The 21,218-nt window shown below is 46.5% G+C and overlaps 2 protein-coding genes and 1 long non-coding RNA gene across 6 annotated transcripts in view; 2 read left to right on the top strand and 1 right to left on the bottom strand.

The window, feature by feature from the left end:
• Positions 1-7,380, top strand: part of TSPAN15 (tetraspanin 15) — a 49,856-nt gene extending 42,476 nt beyond the window's left edge. For 3 of the 4 annotated variants that reach the window (XM_082407318.1, XM_082407320.1, XM_082407317.1), the window contains 4 exons: positions 171-287; positions 4,498-4,545; positions 6,059-6,175; positions 6,560-7,380. In XM_082407318.1, the coding sequence (XP_082263444.1) occupies positions 171-287; positions 4,498-4,545; positions 6,059-6,175; positions 6,560-6,709 (432 nt within the window). In that variant the 3' untranslated portion in view covers positions 6,710-7,380. The remainder of the gene's footprint in view (positions 1-170; positions 288-4,497; positions 4,546-6,058; positions 6,176-6,559) is intronic. The other variant, XM_082407319.1, reaches the window with a different exon arrangement.
• LOC309635739 overlaps positions 1-21,218 on the bottom strand; it is a 191,839-nt gene that overhangs the window by 98,524 nt on the left and 72,097 nt on the right. The gene's annotated exons all lie outside the window — the stretch shown is intronic.
• Positions 11,166-21,218, top strand: part of LOC309635733 (protein FAM241B) — a 244,650-nt gene continuing 234,597 nt past the window's right edge. Inside the window, exon 1 of the mRNA XM_082407331.1 lies at positions 11,166-11,232. The gene's annotated coding sequence lies outside the window, so the exon portion shown is untranslated. The remainder of the gene's footprint in view (positions 11,233-21,218) is intronic.

Raw genomic sequence — 21,218 nt, forward strand, 5'->3', positions numbered from 1 at the left:
CGAGCTCTGACCCGACAACGGATGCCTCATTTGCTCCCTGTAGCTCCCCCTACCAGGGTGACCCCCATCATAAATCACATCGTCCATCCCCTGGCAGGGCCCCTCCCTGCCGTCTGCCCGGGGCCCCGGCGGTGATGGCAGCTCTCTTCCCCGCTTGCTTCCTCCCTCAGTTTAAGTGCTGTGGCGGAGAAGACTACCGAGATTGGAGCAAAAACCAGTACCACGACTGCAATGCCCCCGGACCCCTGGCCTGCGGGGTACCCTACACCTGCTGCTTCAGAAACACGGTACCCACTGCTCCTGGGGGTTCCCGGCTGGTCAAACGCTTCTCTCACCTTTCAGGACAGGGGTGGTGGGGATGGTTGGGTGTGGCAGGCAGGAGGTGGTGGTCATTGTCGAGGCTTCCTGAGCCTCGAGGGCTACTAAAGGGGGTGAATCTGGGAGGGGGGGCGGGGAAGTCTTGTCTTATTAGTAGCGGTCGTTAACATCTACTGAGCACTTACCATGTGCTGGCCTTTTCTAGGTTCTTTAGTTGTATTAACTCAGTTAGTCTTTTCAACAACCCTGTGAGGTAGGTACCGTTATTTCACCCACTGTACAGATGAGAAAATTGAGGAACCAAAAGGTTAGGTGCTTTGCCCAAGGTTGATGGGACTGGGATGAAATTCAGGCAGCCATCGTCAGAGCTGCACCCTGGACTCCTGTGCAAGCCAGGCGAGGAGTAGGAGAGGGTCCAGGCCGGGGGGCTTAGCAGGGTGGCCAGCTTGACAGCCGTAGCCAGAGGACCAGAGCAGGGCCTGAACTTTGGGCATTGCTGGTGGACTTTGGGCTTGACATCCTGGTGACCATCAGCAACAGGGCATTTGGAAGGGGTCTGGTGATGTAACCATCAGCCTCCGCCTCTCCCCAGTGGGATCCTCGCAGCTCTATTGCCTCCTTGGCCACTTGGGAGGCTGCCCTGTGCTGTCACTGCTAATAAATGAGAGGCTTGGTCAATCCTCTGTTTGACTAATGTGTCCAAAAACTGCATGGTTTCTGGGTTGGAATGAGGCAGAGAGCTTTGCAATTACACCCTGAAGAGTCATGGAAAATTTCTCTTCTGATGCTCCACCATTCTGTGCCCACTTCCAGATTCTGTAAACCGAGCAGCTGCTGGTAGGGGTGGGGGCCTCACCCAGTGAGTCAGGGAGCCAGTGCCAAGTGCATTAGCCCTAAAAAGGCTGGGCCAGGAGGGGAGGCTTGTTTGGAAATTGTAGCTGCCGTTTTAGGGTAGCTTGCTGTGCAAGCGGAGTGCTGGGGAAGAGCCCGGGTTTTTTAGGGAGGCCTACGGGGGGTGACCCTGAACTTCATCACCCAAGGCAGTGGCACCTGAAGGTCCAGGTTGAGATGTGGAAGCCCAACTTGTATTCATTCATTCATTCAACAAGTATTTATTGAGGACCTGCCAGATGTTCTACATTCTGAGGATACAGAAAACACACAGAGAACTTTTGCCTGCATGGAGCTGACATTCTTTCTAGTGGGTAAAACTGACAAGCAAAATAAATAAGTAAAAGAGATAGTATGCTAGAAGATGATAAATGCTAAGGAGAAAAATAAAGCAGGGGCATGGAGGATTGCAATTTTAGATACTGAGAAGGTAGGTTCTCAGTAAAACCCTGAAGGAAGTGAGGGAGTGAGCCATGTGTATCTGGGGATGGGAATTCCTGGCAGAACAGCAAGTGCAAAGGCCCTGAGGTGGGAGTTGCCCTGGTGAGTTTGAGAAACAGTGCAGAGACCAGTGTGGCTGGAGCAGAGTGAGTGTGGGGGAGGAGAGTGGCAGACAAAGTCAGGGAGGTCATGGGTGCCCTGATGGCCATGGTCAGGACTTAGGTTCCCTTGAGTGACAAGCAGTCAAGTGACAGGGCTTTAGTAGCTGAGTAGCAGATCTTACTTAGGCTTTACCAGGACCACCCTGTCTGCTGTGGGAACAGAGGTGACGTGGGGAGTCTGGTTAGGGGCTAGTGCAGTGGTCCAGGTGTCACAGCTAAGGCTGTCCGGGAAGTGGGCTCTGACATGCTGGTTAGTGCGCAGGAGGCTTAGTAGGAGGTGCGCTCAGGATTGACACCTGTAAGGGAGGTGACGGAAGCTGGGCTGGGCAGAGGGAGAGGCTGAGCAATGATGCAGGCTCAATGGGGGCCTCAGCTGCCTCTCCGGGAATGTCCTGGGATGATCCTTCAGAGTTGTCCCATACTGGGGCAAGGGGAACAGGCCTTCATACCTCCACGTGCACCAGGCATTACATGAGGAGTGTCCCACCCGGAAGGGACTTGCTGGCTTGTTCAGCAGAGAAACAGAACAAGTAGGATGTGTGTGTGTGTGTGTGTGTAAAGAGATTTATTATAGGAAACTGACTCACAGAATTATGGAGGCAGGCAAGTCCCAAGATCTGCAGGGTGAGTCGGCAAGCGAGAGCCAATGGTTTAGTTCCAGTCTGAGTGCACAGGCCTGAGAACCAGGAGAGCTGATGGTGTAGTTCCTGTTTTAAGGCTGGCAGGCTCAAGGCCCAGGAAGACCCAATGTTTCGGTTCAGGTCTGAAGTCAGGCAGGAAGAATTCTCCCTTACTTGGGGGAAGGGCAGCCCTTTTGTTCTATTCAGGCCATTGACTGATTGGATGAGGCCCACCCACGTTAGGGAGGGCAATCTGCTTTACTCAGGCTACTGATTTAAATGTTAATCTCATTAAAAAACCACCCAGAATTAATGTTTGCATAGATATCTAGGTGCGTCACCCCAGGGCCTAGAGAAGAGTTCTGGGCTCTAGGGTTAGGGAGGCCTCTGCTGCTGCATGTGTGTTCCCTGAGGGCAGGAGCTGTGGTTCTACCTCCAGGGCTGGAAGCACACTGAAGAGTAAGTTTATTCTTGTCACCTTCTTACATACCATATAGTTTACTTATTTATTATGTTCATTGTCTATCTCCCTCCCTAGAATAAAAGTTCCATGAAGGCAAGGACCTTTTTTTGTTCTTCTATATTCCCAACGCCTAGAACAGAGAATGGTACATAATGAGCGCTCAGTATTTGTTCAGTAATGACTGAATGAATGAACAAATGGGGTAGGAAGCACCTGCTCCCATCATGCCCTCGAGCACTTGCTCCCCAGACCTGACCTTCTCCCTGGGGGTTATGTTCTTGGCCTAGAGGGGCCACAAGTGCCAACCGACATGAAGTAGATGCTCGGTGTTTTGGGGTCTGAGGGCGCCTGGGGGACAGTCTAGACTGAGGGAGGTTATTTTGCCCACACATCAGGCCCTGACATTTAGACTGATCTAGATGACGTCTGAGGTTCAACCCACTCTTTTGGAAAGAGAGTAGACAGCCCTCCTTGCCTTCCATGGGCTGGGATTGTGTCCAAAGTCACTCCAGCCAGCGTGTCTATGTTCTGCCATGTGCCCAGCCCTGGGATAAGCCCTTTATGTTTATATCTCACTTTATATTCAAAACAGCCCCGTGGGGTACCTTCTCAGATCACCATTGCTTTATGGAAGAGACCAGGGAAGCTATTCATTCATTCATTCATTCATTCATTCAACAAATCCTTATTGAGTGCCTGCATGTGCCATTCCCTCAGCAGCCCACCTAAGGTTGGTCACAGAGCTCCTAAGTGGCAGAGCAGGACCTGGACCAGGTAACGTGATGCCAGAGACCACACTGGCCACTCTGCTGTCCTGCATTACTGCTGGAACCTGTGGCACCCTGGTCCCACAGCAGCTTTCACTTAGATGTGAAGGGATGGGACCGGGACATCGAGCTTTCTCTCACCTTCTAGAAAATAGAGGAAACTACACAAGGGCTCAGGCAATGATGGGAAGTGCCCCTGCCAGTCCTGTGATATAGGTCTGCTGGGAAGAGATTTGATGGGTCTAGGGCCGACCACAGCTTCCCCTGCACCTAGATGAGTCAGCCGCTGGGAGTTCCTGAGAGCAGCTCTCTTCCCAGGAAGGAGGCTGGGCGGCCCTTCCACTGGTGGGTGGCTGTCTGCAGGAGCAGGGAAGTGTGGTCAGAGGTCTGGCTTTGCCCTCAGGTAAACCCCAGCTGGCCAGGGCCCTGGCTGTGGTCTGGGATTTTCTTTCATAAGAGCCAGCGTAGTGGGAGTGGCCCAGCCCTGACCTCAGACAACGCATAACCATATCAGCAAAGCTTGAGCTTGGGGCGGCTGCAGTGGGGGAGCCTGGGGCAGTGCCCTTTCCTCTGGGTTCCTAGGCTGCCGCGGGTGAGGCAGTGAGCCTCCCACCGAAGCGCCCCGGAACTGGCCTTCCCGCCTGTCCTCCCTGTGCATTTCTTGGAGGCGGGAGGTTAAGATGCAGACTTGAGCCAGGCTGCCGGGGTGGGAATCTCAGCTCCATCCATACTGGACAGTGCAACTCTCTGCGCACTATAAAATGGGGGTCAGGGGGAATAAAGTCTTCTACGGTAAACACTATGTAAGTGTTAGCTAATACACATTTCTGTTTCAGACAGAAGTTGTCAACACCATGTGTGGCTACAGAACTATTGACAAGGAGGTAACGTCTTTGAAATCTCTTTCCTCCAGAAGGGTTGCCCTTCCTGTCCCATCTCCAGGGTGATCAGAGGGGCTACCAGGGGTGAGGCTCCTCGCTGCTGAGATTTCCCAACATTCCTGGCTGTGAAAAGGAGCCAGGGACTGCCCAGGTTTTCTGCCCTACCCAGAACAGGAGGACTCGGGGAGCCAAGAATCCCCCCAGGCTGGGAAAGGCTGGCTGCCAGGGTGTGCCGAGCACCTAAAGTGTGAGGCCACCGAGGCCACCGTGCCCTTGCCAGTGCCCCCAGCATGTCCCTGTGCCTGGCCGCGCTCAGCAGCAGCCTGCCTCTGCCCTTGGAGCTGCCCATTTGCAGACGACACACACTGGCTTCCTCAGCCTGGGACCCAGGAGTCCCTTGAGGAAGAGAGCCTCTGGAAGGTCCCTCCTGGCTCAGCTTCCTGGGCATTTCTCCTGGACTTGGAGACAAGCTGGGGTGGTGCCGAGAAGGGAGCTAAAAATAATGGCGACTTGAGATGCCTCTGAGCAGTGGTTCTCAAAGTGAGGTCTCCAGACCAGCAGCAACAGCAGCGCCTTCCCCCCAGCCCCCCGCCCCGGGAACCCGTTAGAAACGGGCATTCTTGGGGTGGCGCCAGCAGGTGATTCTGACACACGTTTAACATGCAGAGCCACAGACCAGCAGTGGTTCTCCAACCATCAAACCCAATGGCCAGTTTTTATATTAAACACTTGGTAATGCCCTATTTATTATTCCAAAATGAAATTCACAGATAATATAACCTACCTACACACGTAATTCCAAAACAAGTAACATAATGATTTGAGATAAAAGGAGAAATAAGATAAAACAATTTACAACCATATACCGTATTTCAACATGTACATGCTCAGGCACTAGACAGAAAAAGCGAAGTGGTTGGGTGTTTACACTGCCAGGGGCTTCTGATACTTGGGAGGGGTGTTGTGTGGACCACTTGCATTACCATGGGCGTATTTTTGCCATTGACATGGTTTTGCAAAATGGTGAACAATTCTTGATGAAGTTGCCAACAAAATAAAGTATAATAATTCCTTAGTTTATCTAATATTCTTTCTACAGAATTCAGTGCATAGTAAAAACATGCAGAAAACACTTTGGTTTTTATGTCCCTGGAGTTAGGCTTTGGGCTCAGATAATTATGGATGGGTTTTCACCCATCCAGATGCCCAGGGGACATCTAAGAGGCAGGTAGTCTGGGAAGTTGTCCGTGGAGTAGGATTGCCCAGAGCTCTACAGTCCCTCAGCCCCCAACCCCAATCGCAGTGATAACCAGAAGTGCCACCACAATGTCCGCAGTGCTCTCTAGGGAACGGTACCGCCTGCTGAGACCCAGTGACCTAGAGCCACCTTCTCATCGCATTGTATACGAGAAACTGAGGCCCAGAGAGGCTGAGGGACTCGCCTGGACCTGGGGTGAGTGGCAGAGTTGGGACCAGGGCTCCCAGGCGAGTGCTCAGCCAGACTCCTCCCCGGCAGCGCCTCAGCGTGCAGAATGTCATCTACGTGCGGGGCTGCACCAACGCCGTGCTCATCTGGTTCATGGACAACTACACCATCATGGCGGGCCTCCTGTTAGGCATCTTGCTGCCTCAGGTGTGCTGGTCCCGCCTCCACCAGGGAGGGGAGCTAGAGGTGGGGATGGGGTGGGCAGGCTGCGGCTTCAGATGATGTGTGGCTTGGTGATTGCAGAGTACAGAGTAGGCACAAAGGGCTGCGGCGAAGAGGGCTCTTGGACCAGCCACCTGGGCTCACCCTGGGAGGGCTGGAGGGCTGGAAGGAGGGGGTGAATGGCCTAGAAAGTGAGTGACATAGCTGGGGGGGAAATAGGAATCTCAGAATGGAGGGTCTCTGGGATTTCCTGGCAGGGGCAGAGGAGGGCCCGGGCTGGGGCCACTGGGGTAGTGGGGGCTAGGGACTGCCGGAGAGGGCCACCCAGATGGCCAGCGGGCTCTCACCCGCCCTGCCCTTTCTCCTCAGTTCCTGGGGGTACTGCTGACATTCCTGTACATCACCCGGGTGGAGGACATCATCATGGAGCACTCTGTCACCGATGGACTCCTGGGCCCCGGCACCAAACCCAGCGTGGAGGCAGCAGGCACGGGGTGCTGCATGTGCTACCCCAATTAGGGCCGTGGCCTGGGGCGGCAGCTCCAGAAGGACCGTGACAGGACAGCTCTGCCCAGGCCACGTCGTGCGGGCCGGATAGGACTGTGGCCCCTCTCTCCACATTCGGCACTGACCAAAGCCCCGGCTGTGTTTGCTCAGGGCTCCCAGGCCGCCGCCTGTCTGGTGGGTGGAGCCCCTCCCCGGCGGCGGAATTCTGTGCGTGCCCACCCTGCTGGGCGTGGGGAACAGGGCACCCCTCCTCCAGGCTCCGGCTGCTGGGGAAAGGGGAGCTTGGCGCGGGGCTCCGGACCCATTTCATTTCTGGTAGTGCCTTGGCCTTGGTGTTTGTGCCCCTTTGAGGGCAGTTTTGTAGTGATTTGTAATCAGGGAGGGAGGAGAGCCTGTGTGCCCCGAGGTGAAGGAGCAGAGGGGAGGGGTGCGGCCCCCAGGCCCCAGTCCTTCGGCCTCACCCCTGACGCCACGTTGGGCCCGTTTCTCAGCCTCCCGGGTACCTTGAGCCCTCCACAGGGCTGCTGCTTTGTTGATCCTGTTTTGTACCTGATTTTTATAACATTCATTTTGTACACAGTTAACAGGAGTTTCCGACTAATCAAAGCTAGCTGTTCCCCCCATTCCTCTTCCCCTACCAAGCCAGTTTATTAATCAGACAATAAAGACATGATTTTTTTTTTTTCTGGTTTTTTGTTTGCGCTGTTTGGGTTGAGAGTGAGGAAGACCTCCAGTTGGGCTTGGAAACCCCTTGTTGGTGCAAAGATCAAAGGGGAGGCACCCTGAGGCCAAGATTTGGGACAGTTTGGGACACTTGAGGCCCAGGAGGATCAACCGAGGCTGCCTGTTCCCGGCTTGGAATGGCCTCTCTCATCCTTTGGTTTGTGGGCTGGGCCTGGAACCTCCTGTGCCCGTCCTTCCTGCCAGGAATTCACTTGCGGGAAACCTCAGGGAAAGAGGCAGAGATGACAACCTGTTTTACAGACTGGGAAACTGAGGCCAAGCCACAGTGGCATGAGTCTTCTCTTCGGGGAAGTGGGGCAGATGGGAACTAGGAAAGTCAGGGGTCTGGGAAGGAGCAGTGCCCACAGATCCACCCTCGACCTTTGGGCTATAGAACTGGAGTGACTCTCGGACTGTAAACAGCCCATTGTTCCAGGGCCTGGGGTGGGGCTGGACGGTGCTCACTGCATAGCAAAGCTTGGTGCTGGTCGCCCCCTGCTGGAGACAGCAGGACCTGCGTGGATCAGTCCACCCAAGCCTTCCTGCCCCAAGACTTGAGTTCTAGATTTGCTGTGAGGTTCTTAGTAGCCAGGGCAATAGAAATAAACAGCATGAGCCCCAAACCTGAAGAATTCAATTTAAGAGTGTTAAAGGAACTGCCCATCACACCCACAAGAGGTAGGATACCTGGTTGGCCATATGTACAAGCCTGCATTGTCTGATGTGTAGGAAAGGGCAGAAGAGGGATTTTTTTTTTTTTTTAAAGGATAGAATAATGCAACAATAGCAAGCACATCAGTGAGCACACTCTGTCTCAGGAACTTGTCTAAACATAGATATTAACTCCTTTAATCCTTACAACTGTATGTGGTAAATCCTGTTATCTCCATGTTATTGATGGAGAAACTGAGGCATATTGTGGTTAAGTAACTTGCCCAAAGCACACGGCTGGTAAGTGACAAAGCCATGATGTGAACCTGGGTAGAATCTCCCTGGCATGCAGCCCCTCTGCTCTACTGATTCTGTTGCCTCGTATGGACACATGATACTAAGCGTGCAAAACCTGGGATGGCTGTTACTGTAGCTGTCCCCATGGGGTGGCCATTGAAGCCGCTGCTGGAGCCTCTGCCTGGTCCCCATTTTGACCAATGCATTCAAGGCCAGGTCAAACTCTGTGTCTGGCTGGTGCCCTCGTGGCACTCTGGCTCTGGCTGTTCTCTGAGGATCCTCTCTGTGCTCAGAGGGTGTGGCAGCTGCCTTTGGGACAGCAAGATGGCAGAGGCACCGAAGGGGTTGGGACTGCACTGAGTCTGCTTATCCAAAGTCACATTACCCTGGAAACTGGAAACCTCTGGTCACCTTGTCCTCCCTCTTCTCACCACCACTCACCAACACCCCTCTACCTCCCACTGCTGCTTCTGTGCACCAGGGATCACAGGTTGGTGCCCACAGGTGGCTGAGTGCCGTGGACACTTAGCTCTTCTTTCTTTTTTTTCCAAACCTCAGCCACTCACCTCTCCGGAAAACAAACGGAACCCATGGAGAGGCCTTTCTCAGTCCTGCGGTTGGGATACCCCTGCTTTGCACCCTTTGTGCTTCAAAAGCAGTTACATCATCCTGACCCCTTGTCACACAAGGATGGAAGAATGACCCTCAAAGTGAGTCATTTTCCCTCACCATGGCACACACAGAAAATGATGATATCAGTGCAGCCCACAATATTTGTGAAGCTGGGGGAGATTTGTAGGCTTTGATTTTGGACTTTTTTGGTTCTAATATGTTTATAAGAAAAACAAAACAATAAAATGCATTAAGGAAGACTGGGTTAGTATAAAAATCTCAAATACAGTATTCTCCAAACTTTGTTTTAACAGTATATTGAGGTATATTCAACCTAAAATAAACCACACATATTTAACGTGACAAATATATCACTAGTCAAACCATCATCATGATCGAGATAATGAACAACCCCACCATGCTAAAGAAATTTCCTCTTGCCCCTTGGGGATTCCTTCTTTATAGCCCTTCTCACCACCCGCTAACCCATCTCCAGGTGACCATGGATCTGCTTTCTGTATATATTATATTTTCCAAAATTTTATGTAAGTGGATTCATACAGCATGGACTCTTCTTTTTGTCTGCCGTTTTTTGCTTAACATAATTATTTTGAGTTTCATTCATTTCCTAGCCCAGATCAGTAGTCCATTCCTTTGTATTGCTGAGTAGTATTCCTTTGTATGGCTTTGCCATAGTTTATCCATTCACCTACTGATGGACATTTGTGTTGCTTCCAGGTTTTTGGTTGTTGTTAATACAAATAAAGTTGCTATGACCATCCATGTACCTGTCTTGGTATAGATATATACTTTCATTTCCCTTGGGTAAATATCTAGGAGTGGAATAGCTGGGTCATATGGTAAGTGTATGTTTAGGTTTATATGATAAGAAACTGCCAAAGTGTTTTCCAAAGTGGTTGCATGATTTTATATCCTGACCAGTAGTGTAGAGTCCCTGTTCCTCTACATCCTTGCCAGTATTTGGTATGGCCAGTCTCTTAAATTTTGGTCATTCTAATTGGTGTGTGGTGATAAATCGTTGTGATCTTACTTTGCATTTCCTTTTTTTTCTATGTGTGTGTATATCTATATGTCTATATATTTATTTATTGAAGTTATTTATTATAGTTGATTTACAATGTTGTGTTTCAGGTATACAACACAGTTACATATCTATAACTGATAATATATTGATAATATAATATAAATATATTCTTTTCCCTTATAAGTTATTACAAAATATTGGGTAGAGTTTCCTGTGCAGTACAGTAGCTCCTTGTTGGTTATCTATTTTATATATAGTAGTGTGTGTAAGTTAATCCTAACCTCCTAATTTATCCCTCCCCCACCCCTGTCTTTGAGAAGATGACCCCTTCTTTGGGTGACCTCTCTCCACTGTCCCACAGAGTCAGTCAGGTAACAGCTGCCCCCGTTTTTCATGCTTGTTGTGCACCACCAGCTCCATGCTCATCTATTTTCACCCATAATGATGGTCCATAATGACCATGTTATAGAAAAGGGAACTGGAATCAGAAGGGTTGAGGAACGTGCCTAGGGTCCCCCATGTAGTTAGTGGTACTGCCAGGATTTGAGAACATGTCTGACTCCAAGGCCCTTGCTCCCCCATGTGCTAGCCTGGCATTGGAGGTCCTACCTACCATTCTGGCCTCATCCGTGATCCTCGCTCCTGTCAGCAGGGCTTACCCAGTTCATTCTTAGCTCGTACGGTTCTACCTAGCATCTCATGAGAAAGATCCAGCTCTCAACTCTTCCACATTCCCTTTCCCCATCTCCTTTGAGTTTCACTTCAATTCTGTGTGTGGAAAAACTTATTTTTATGATTACCTATTTTGCAGATGGAGAAAACTGAGGCCAGACTAGTAAATTGTATACCAAGTGGCTCCACCAGCAACCCCAGAACCTGGTTCCTTCCAAGCCCCTGCCCTGCCTACCATCCGCCTGGGGCCTGGGACGTGCACAGTAATATGGGGCTGCTGGTTCCAGCGCTGGCTTCCCACAGTCTGAGCCCTTGGAGGGAGCCTGATTTGCAATCCTGAGAGCCCAGGAAGGCAAAAAGCACGTCTCCCGGCATGGCTGCATATTGCCACTAGGTGGCGCTGCCGGCCCGCGGCTTGGCGCCCAGAACGCAAACTCCACCCCGCCCCGCCCCACCCCGACCAGAGCCCGGGCCCGCGCTGTGGCTCCCGCCGGAGTGCGCCCTTCAGACCGTACCCCAAGGAGCGGGCCAAAAGGTGAGTCTAAAATACTATAGGTATCTGCATATAGTAGGCACTCAATAAGTGATCGTTAACTGGGAAACGGAGGCTGGATACTAACAGTAGGTTACTATTATTGACTGTCCCTAGGTGGCTATGTGGTGTGCGTGTGCGTTTACGTGTGCGTGTGGGGGGGGGGGGCGGAGGCACACCATGCTTAGCACATTCTAGTCTTCATCCTCTTTAGTCGTCACAGCAGTGAGGCAGGTGCTTTATTCCCGTTTTGCGGGTGAGGAAACTGGGGCTTAGGTCGGTTCGTGGAACAGAGGGAAGAACCCGGATTTGAAGCGCTCTGCCCACATCCTATCGGGATCACCCGTTGGTCCAGTGCCGCCTCCTCGCCCACCTCAAGCGGGAGCCCGGGGTGAAACCCCCCTACCCTGCTCAGCCAGCACAGCCTCAGCCCCCAGCATCATGCGACCACCAGAGGGAGGCCTCGGCCTTCGGACAGCCGCAGAGGGGCCTCGAATGCGGCTGGGAGGGTGGCGGAGCAGTGGGGCAGCTGGGCCCTGGAGGGCAGTGTCTGTCTCTGAAAGGAGGCTAAGCACCTCTGCCCGGCGGGTCGCTGTGGGCTGACAGGAAGCCATGCAGGTCCACTTGTTGCTCTGTGAGGGCTCCGCAGCCAGCCCTGCCCCAAGCCCTTGCCCCGGCCCTGAGCAGGCCTGAGCAGGCCGTGTGGACGAGCAACCACCGTAACATAGTGGCCACCGCACGTATTATCTATAATATTTTCCTGATTGGTTTTGCTGTTATCAGTCTCGCCCACCGACCCACTGACAGGCGGAACTTTGCCTGCTCCGCGCACTGCTGTCTCCCCAGCACTTGGCGCTGGTGGGGGAGCGCGGTGGGTGCTCAGGGAGCAGGTGCTGGCGGAGGGAACGGAAGTGGCCCGGAGCACGGGGCGCCTGCGCTGGGCGGGGCTCCGGGACTCAGTGGGCCCCTTGTAACCCACATGTGGACCCCAGAGGGCCAGGCTTGGCGTGTTGCCCTGCTCCGCAGGCTGTCAGCCTGGTCAAGTCTTTGTCCCCCAAAGGGCCTCTCTCGCCTCCTCTCCAGAGGAGCATCTAAGGGTTTCCAGGTGTGGTGGCTCAGGGGGTGGCCATGCAATGCCACCTGTGGCCCTGTCATAGCTGTACCGCCCCCTCCTTCTCCCTGCTCCTTTCCTCCGGCTGCCACAGTGAACATGCCATGGCTGCCCCTCCCCCTTCCAGTATCCAGTGGAAAAACCCCAGTGAAACCGCTGCAAATAGAAAAACGTCTGCATCAACTTAAGAAACTAAGCCTGTACTCGAGGCAGCTCTTGTAGCAGCTTCTAGCAAGGACCCAGACTAAGACGCCAGTAGTGAGGGCCCGGATGGGGTTTTTACGACTAGCCTTTGCTGTCCTGCCTCCAAGGTGATGCTGGAGAGCCTCTGGCAGTGGAGGCCCCTTTAGAATCATTTGGACCCTGCTGGCAGCAAAGATGGGTCTCAGAAACCGACTCGCTTGAGAAGAGCCACCCGAAGCCTCCTGCGCCATGTTGCCTGGAGAACTAGAGCAGGGTCTCACACCCAGAAGGGCAACCAGCACGTGGAGAATATTGGCCAGGGCTTGGCTGGGTACCACCTAGCCCAACGTCTTCCACCTTAGATCTGTGAGGAATATTCCTTCTGGGTCTGGGGACCCTAAGTGGGAGCTGGGACAATCCATGCATCCAACAAAGGCCCATAGAAAGAACTCTTCATTAGAGGAAGAGTCACTGGGAAAAAAAAAATGGGCCTATGGAAAAAGATGCAGCCAAGGGGAAAGGAGGACGAGAGGACAGGGGCTGTATCTTATAATCACTGTAGCTCTAGCACCTCACAAGACACACGCAGATGCCAGTAAATATGTCAAATGAATATGTGACTCAGAGTATAACCTTCCTCAGCAATAGATTTTACCAGCAAAGTTAGAATATTTGTACTTTAGGCTCTATATAAGGTACAAGAGAATACAGCTTCTATTAAATGAGGGCAATTCATGGGAGGAGACAATGGTAAACAAAAAATACAGGAGCTGAGTTACAATTTGCATTGGTTGCAATAAATAGTAGACCTGAAAGTGCAAAAATCAAATGAGAGGTACAAAGGACCAGATGGAGAGGCATTCCCAGAATGCAAAGGAAAAGGGTAAGGGCAAAGCATTATGAGAACACACAGGGACAAGGGCCACAGAAGCCTCATCCGAGGGACAGGCATTCTCTGCCTTGCACCAGACAGACAGACAGACACACACACACAAGGAAAGAGAGGCAGTAAAGTTATAAAGGAAGTAAATTCTTGATTAAAAAAGAAAAAGATGCAGTGAAGTTAAAAATGTGCAATTATGGTGCTTCTTTCACTTTCTCCAGTGCTTATAGAGAAAGTGATAATATTTATGAGTTCTCTAGGTAAAGGGAGGAGGCACCCAGGCCCTGGGCTTCGGAGACCAGAATCTCCACTGCCCGTGGCCCACCCATGGCACATGGGTGAGCCCTAGACATGCACGTAGGTGCGCTGGGAATGGTGACCAGGATGTCCATTGCAGTGCTGTTTGTAATAGTGAAAAATGGGAAACCGCCTGAGTGTTTGCCAAAAGGAAGTGAATCCCTACCAGGTGGTACGTTCTTCCAGTGGAATATTATACAGCACTTCAAGTGAAGGAACCAAAGCTCTACGTATCAGAGCTTAAGACTGCAATGTTGAATGGAAAAGCTAGCTGCATAATGATACATAGAATACGATGTCATTGTATTTTTTTAATTTACTTTTTTATACAGTAGGTTCTTATTAGTCATCAATTTTATACACTTCAGTGTATACATGTCAATCCCAATCGCCCAATTCATCACACCACCATCCCCACCCCACCGCGGCTTTCCCCCCTTGGTGTCCATACGTTTGTTCTCTACATCTGTGTCTCAACTTCTGCCCTGCAAACTGGTTCATCTGTACCATTTTTCTAGGTTCCACACACATGTGTTAATATACGATATTTGTTTTTCTCTTTCTGACTTACTTCACTCTGTATGACAGTCTCTAGATCCATCCACGTCTCAACAAATGACTTAATTTCGTTCCTTTTTATGGCTGAGTAATATTCCATTGTATATATGTACCACCTCTTCTTTATCCATTCGTCTGTCGATGGGCATTTACGTTGTTGCTTCCATGACCTGGCTGTTGTAAATAGTGCTACAATGAACATGGGGGTGCATGTGTCTTTTTGAATTATGGTTTTCTCAGGGTATATGCCCAGTAGTGGGATTGCTGGATCATATGGTAATTCTATTTTTAGTTTTGTAAGGAACCTCCATACTGTTCTCCATAGTGGCTGTATCAATTTACATTCCCACCAACAGTGCAAGAGGGTTCCCATTTCTCCACACCCTCTCCAGCATTTGTTGTTTGTAGATTTTCTGATGATGCCCATTCTAACTGGTGTGAGGTGATACCTCATTGTAGTTTTGATTTGCATTTCTCTAATAATTAGTGATGTTGAGCAGCTTTTCATGTGCTTCTTGGCCATCTGTATGTCTTCTTTGGAGAAATGTCTATTTAGGTCTTCTGCCCATTTTTGGATTGGGTTGTTTGTTTCTTTAATATTGAGCTGAATGAGCTGTTTATATATTTTGGAGATTAATCCTTTGTCCGTTGATTCGTTTGCAAATATTTTCTCCCATTCTGAGGGTTGTCTTTTCGTCTTGTTTATGGTTTCCTTTGCTGTGCAAAAGCTTTGAAGTTTCCTTAGGTCCCATTTGTTTATTTTTGTTTTTATTTCCATTTCTCTAGGAGGTGGGTCAAAAAGGATCTTGCTGTGATTTATGTCATAGAGTGTTCTGCCTATGTTTTCCTCTAAGAGTTTGATGGTGTCTGGCCTTACATTTAGGTCTTTAATCCATTTTGAGTTTATTTTTGTGTATGGTGTTAGGGAGTGTTCTAATATCATTCCTTTACATGTAGCTGTCCAGTTTTCCCAGCACCACTTATTGAAGAGGCTGTCTTTTCTCCACTGTATATTCTTGCCTCCTTTATCAAAGACAAGGTGACCTAAGTGTCCATCGACAGATAAATGGATAAAGAAGATGTGGCACATGTATACAATGGAATATTACTCAGCCATAAAAAGAAACAAAATTGAGTTATTTGTAGTGAGGTGATGGACCTAGAGACTATCATACAGAGTGAAGTAAGTCAGAAAGAGAAAAACAAATACCGTATGCTAACACATATATATGGAATCTAAAAAAAAAAAAAAAGGTTCTGAAGAACCTAGGGACAGGACAGGAATAAAGACGCAGACGTAGAGAATGGATTTGAGGACACAGGGAGGGGGAAGAGTAAGCTGGGACGAAGTGAGAGAGTGGCATGGACATATATACACTACCAAATGTAAAATAGATAGCTAGTGGGAAGCAGCCGCATAGCCCAGGGAGATCAGCTTGGTGCTTTGTGACCACCTAGAGGGGTGGGATAGGGAGGGTGGGAGGGAGACGCAAGAGGGAGGAGATATGGGGATATATGTATACGTATAACTGATTCGCTTTGTTATACAGCAAAAACTAACACACCATTGTAAAGCAATTATACTCCAATAAAGATGTTAAAAAAAAAAAAGAAAGAAAGAATGAAAAGAAAAGGGACAGGGGAACTTCCCTGGCAGTCCAGTGGTTAAGACTTAATGCTTCCACTGCAAGGGACGCGGGTTTGATCTCTGGACTGGGAACTATGATTCCGCATGCCAGCATGGCCAAAAAAAAAAAGAAAAGGGGCAGGGCTGATGGGTAGACTCAGAATTTACTCCTTACTAGGCAAAAATTTAAGAAGGAAATCCACAGCCTGGTGGAGGTTTTAAGAGCAAGTCATAAAGAATTCTCTAAGAATAGAAGTAAAAAATAAAGGTTATCCACAAATTAACAAAGCCAGGGTGGCTTCACTTGATGGTTCAGTATTAGGAGATTTAGTTATATTGTGTCAATAGATCAAATCCAATACCCATCTCTAGAAGAAAAACTTCTTCCTCACAAAGAACATAAAACAGTCATAAACTTTTATTTGCCAAACTACACAGCAGCAAAAACTTCCAAAAATACAAACAAAACTTAAAAAATAAAGAACTAAAAAATCCTCCCACAATCATATGGTTGATCTAAATAGAAAGCTTTCAGGTTTTGACAATTCAATAGACAAAAATAGGCAAAGAAGTGGAGGATTTGAATAATTAAAATAATAACATCATATATAGATGCATCTTATATATGTAAATGCATCTTATATGTACATATATATTCATCTCACATTATTTTGTCTTATATAAAACTATATTAAACACTAACAAAAATTTATTGTTCACTTGGTCAAAAGACAAACTTAATAAATTTCAAAAAGTAGAGATTTTATAGGCCATATTCACTTATCATAAGTCATTGGAATGATAATTGAATGGTGAAAAGATTATTTTAAAAAGATTGTAACTAATTGAAAAAATAATAAACACTTTTAAAATAACCACTGAGTCAAAGAGGAAATCAAAATGGAAATTTAAAATTATTAACACAAGGGGAACAAATTATATAAAACGTACCAGATACATTTAAAACTCTTCACAAGAGAAAACATATAGACTTAAAGTTTTTATTTTTCAGAATCAAAACTTACATTAGGATAAAGAACAATAAAGGAAATAAAATAGAAAAGATAGCATAGGGAATTTCTAAGAAGTCAAAAGTTGAAATAAATACAGAGAAAAAATGATAAAAAAAGATTAACAAAACCAAACTTTAGCTTTTATAAAAGATAAAAGAGTTTACCTCTGACAAGCCTGAATAAGATTGGGAGAGTAGACGAGAAGAAGCTGAAATGTACATTAAGAACAAGAAACATGATATAACCACAGATATGAAAGAGATGAAAAGAATTATAAATGAATATGATGTGTAGCTGTATGGCAATACATTTAAAGAACTAGAGAAATGAATGATTTTTCAGAAGAGTATAAATTACCACAACTCATCCAAAAAGAAAAGAAAACTTGGATAGACCCATAACCATGTGAAGATTAAAGTGTGATAGCTGATTCACTTTGTTATACATCAGAAACTAACACAACATTGTAAAGCAATTATACTCCAATAAAAATGTTTAAAAAAAGTCTAGGACTTAGTACAACTCAATAATACAAAGACAACCCAGTTTAAAAATGACCAAAGAATCTGAACAGACATTTATCCAAAGGGAAGATATATAAATGGCCAATAAGCATATGAAAAGATGCTCGATGTCATTAGTCATCAGGGAAATACAAATCAAAACCACAATGAGATGCCACTTCACACTCACTAGGATGGCTAGAATCAAAAAGTCAGAAAATAACAAGTGTTGATGAGGATATGGAGAATGGAACCCTCATTCACTGCTGGTGGGAATGTAAAATGGTTCAGCCACTTTGGAAAACAGTTTGGCAATTCCTCAAATGATTAAACAGAGAGTTACCATATGACCCAGTAATTTTACTCCTAGGTATATACCCAGAAGAAATGAAAACATATGTCCATACAAAAACTTGTACATGAATATTTATGGCAGCATTATTCATAATAGCCAACAGGTGGAAACAACCCAAATGTCCATCAATAGATGAATGGAGAAACAAAATGTATTATATTCATACAATAGGATGTTATTTGGTCAAAAAAAGTAATAAATTCTGATACATGCTACAGCATGGATAAACCTTTAAAACAGTATGTTAAATGAAAGAAGCCAGTCCCAGAAGACCACGCAATTATGTGATTTGATTAATATGGAATGTCCAGGATAGGAAAATCTACAGAGACAGAAAGCAGATAAGTGATTGCATAAGATTAAGGGTAGTGGTACTTGAGTTAGGGGGTGATAGCTAAAGGGTACAGGGTTTCTTTTTGGGGTGTCAAAAATGTTTTAAAGTGACTGTGATGATGGTTGCACCTATCTGTAAATATACTAAAAACCATTGAATCATGCACTTTAAATGGATGACTCGTATGGTCCATGAATTATATCTGAATAAAGTTGTTAAAAAACTATGACTCTGGACTTCCCTGGTGGCACAGTGGTTAAGAATCCGCCTGCCAATGCAGGGGACACGGGTTCGAGCCCTGGTCCGGGAAGATCCCACATGCCGCTGAGCAACTAAGCCCGTGCGCCACAACTACTGAGCCTGTGCTCTAGAGCCCGCGAACCACAACTACTGAGCCTGCGTGCCACAACTACTGAAGCCCGCACGCCTAGAGCCCGTGCTCCACAACAAGAGAAGCCACCGCAAGGAGAAGCCCACGCACCGCAACGAAGAGTAGCCCCCACTCGCCACAACTAGAGAAAGCTTGCGCGCAGCAACAAAGACCCATTGCAGCCCAAAATAAATAAATAAATAAATTAATTAAAAAACAAACAAAAAACTATGACTTACAAACGCATCAGGTCTAGATGATTTTACAGTTGATTATGGTATCAGTAGGCATTACTAACTGCTATAACTTCCCTCCTTAAATCTTAGGGGCTTAACACAACAGAAGTTTATCTTTTACTCACATAGAGACCAAAACAGGCGTTCCTCATTGGTTGTTGGCTGTTTCCCAGTGGTAATTCAGGAATCCATGTTTCTTCCATCCTGTGTCTCCACCATCTTCAATAGATAGCTTCTGAGGTCATTGCAAAAGAAGATGGTACAAGGAGGATGGAAACTTGGAGGTTTTTCTGGCCCAGGACTGGAAGGGGTCTGCTCTTGCCCCATTCCATTAGCCAGAACTTGGTCACATGGTACCCTAACAACAAGAGAGGCTGAGAAATGTGGTCTAGTGTGGGCCCAGGAGGAAGAAATGTTGAGTTCTAACCAATTTTTTTTTTTTTTCTTAATGTGACATAATCTAAGGACAAAAAGAACTTTAAAGAACTCTTAAACCTCACTCTGCAAATGTATTGTTTTTGATATTTTAGTACTGGTATTTTTTTTTTAACATCTTTATTGGAGTATAATTGCTTTACAGTGGTGTGTTAGTTTCTGCTTTATAACAAAGTGAATCAGTTATACATATACATATGTTCCCATATCTCTTCCCTCTTGCATCTCCCTCCCTCCCACCCTCCCTATCCCACACCTCTAGGTGGTCACAAAGCACAGAGCTGATCTCCCTGTGCTATGCGGTTGCTTCCCACTAGCTATCTATTTTATGTTTGGTAGTGTATATATGTCCATGCCACTCTCTCTCTTTGTCACATCTTACCCTTCCCCCTCCCCATATCCTCAAGTCCATTCTCTAGTAGGTCTGTGTCTTTATTCCCGTCTTGCTAACGAAATTTTTAAACAATGAAGGTTTCTGTTACTCAAGCTATTCCAGATTATTGAAAAAGATCGAAAGCCCCTCCAATCCACTTTGTAAGCAAGCATGATCTTAATCATGAAACTTGATGAATATGGTACCAAATAACTATAGACCAATTTCACTTAAGATTATAGATGCAAAAATTCTGAGTATACAAAATTTAAAATTAGGAAATTTATCAACATAAGTGAAGAATAATTTAAAAGACAAAGATCACATAATTTGATCAATAATTGCTAAAAATACTACTGATAAATTCCATAATGATCCCTAATAACAACTCTAACATTTGTTAGAGACTATCACTAGACATGATAAAGGCCTGGAGTGGAATAAAAATTGTTCAGGACAGGAACAATAGAGATGAAGTAAAGAGCTGATCCAGGGGAAAATGGGGTGAGGGAAACAGAGCTAGGAAATCTGAGTAAGCAACCCACCATATTTTTAACACTGTGTAAAAACAATAGAAGAGAGATTTGTGCAGTAGTAAAAAACATCTTGAACCATACCTTCTTCATAAGGTTCAGGAAAACTAAGTTCACATAAAAACAAACAATCAAGAAATATTGAGGTCAAATCTTACTCAAATTTATTTTAAGAAAAAAAGAGAGAATAAGGAGCAGAATACTGTTGCTACATCAATGAAAGCATAGCAGAAAGACAAACCTATACCCAAAGTATAAAACTGTAACCTATTATCTCAGTGGTAAAAAATACATTAAGAAACTGATATAAAACATGAAAGAGTAACTTAAGAATTAGGAAAATCTGAAATGTGATGGCAGAACTCCAGGAAAGAATTAGAAATAAAAGGAAAAACATCACTTCATAAATTAAGACTAAAACAGAAGGAACATAATGAATAAACACAACAGATAATGTGTTAAGAGAAACAGAAATGACAAATATTGAAACAGAAAAAGAAGATCCAACATATCCCTGAAGAAGAAAACCAAAATAAGGGTACAGAATACTTAAAACGATTACTCAAGAAAACTTTCCTGAAATAAAAAAAGATTAGAAGCTATGTGTGGGAAAGAGTACACCACATATCTGAGTGTCAACCCAGAATGAACTATACCAAAACATACTCTTAAAAAAATGACTGGATTTGGAGAAAAAGAAAAATGATCTGGTCAACTAGGCAAAAAAATCAAGTGTGTTAGAAGGGAAAGAAAATTAGATTATGATCAGATCTTTAGACAGCAAAACTTTAGGACAGAAGAAAATTCCGTACCATATTTAAGATACTCAAGGAAAGAAAATGTGAGCCAAGGATTTATATCCAGCAAAGTTGACTTTAGAGTATTAAAGCAGAGACAAACTGTTAACAACATGCAAGAACTCAGAGAGTATTGTTCCCATGACCTCTTCCTGGGAATCTGCTAGAGAATGAGCTTCAGATAAGCAGAATGACCAGAGAGGCATCAGATCAGCATTAGGACTGATGGTGAATGTTAAATACATAGTTATCTGTAGAATGCAATGGCTATATAATCTGACAGGGTAATTATAGTGCAGTCCCCAAAATAACAGGGACTGGAGGAGAATGGGAGAGTGTAACCATTTTCAATAATTATCTCAGTTGTGGTAGTATTAGTAT

Source organism: Balaenoptera borealis, assembly GCF_965194805.1.
Source record: "Balaenoptera borealis genome assembly, chromosome: 10".
NCBI classification, from domain to species: Eukaryota; Metazoa; Chordata; class Mammalia; order Artiodactyla; family Balaenopteridae; genus Balaenoptera; species Balaenoptera borealis.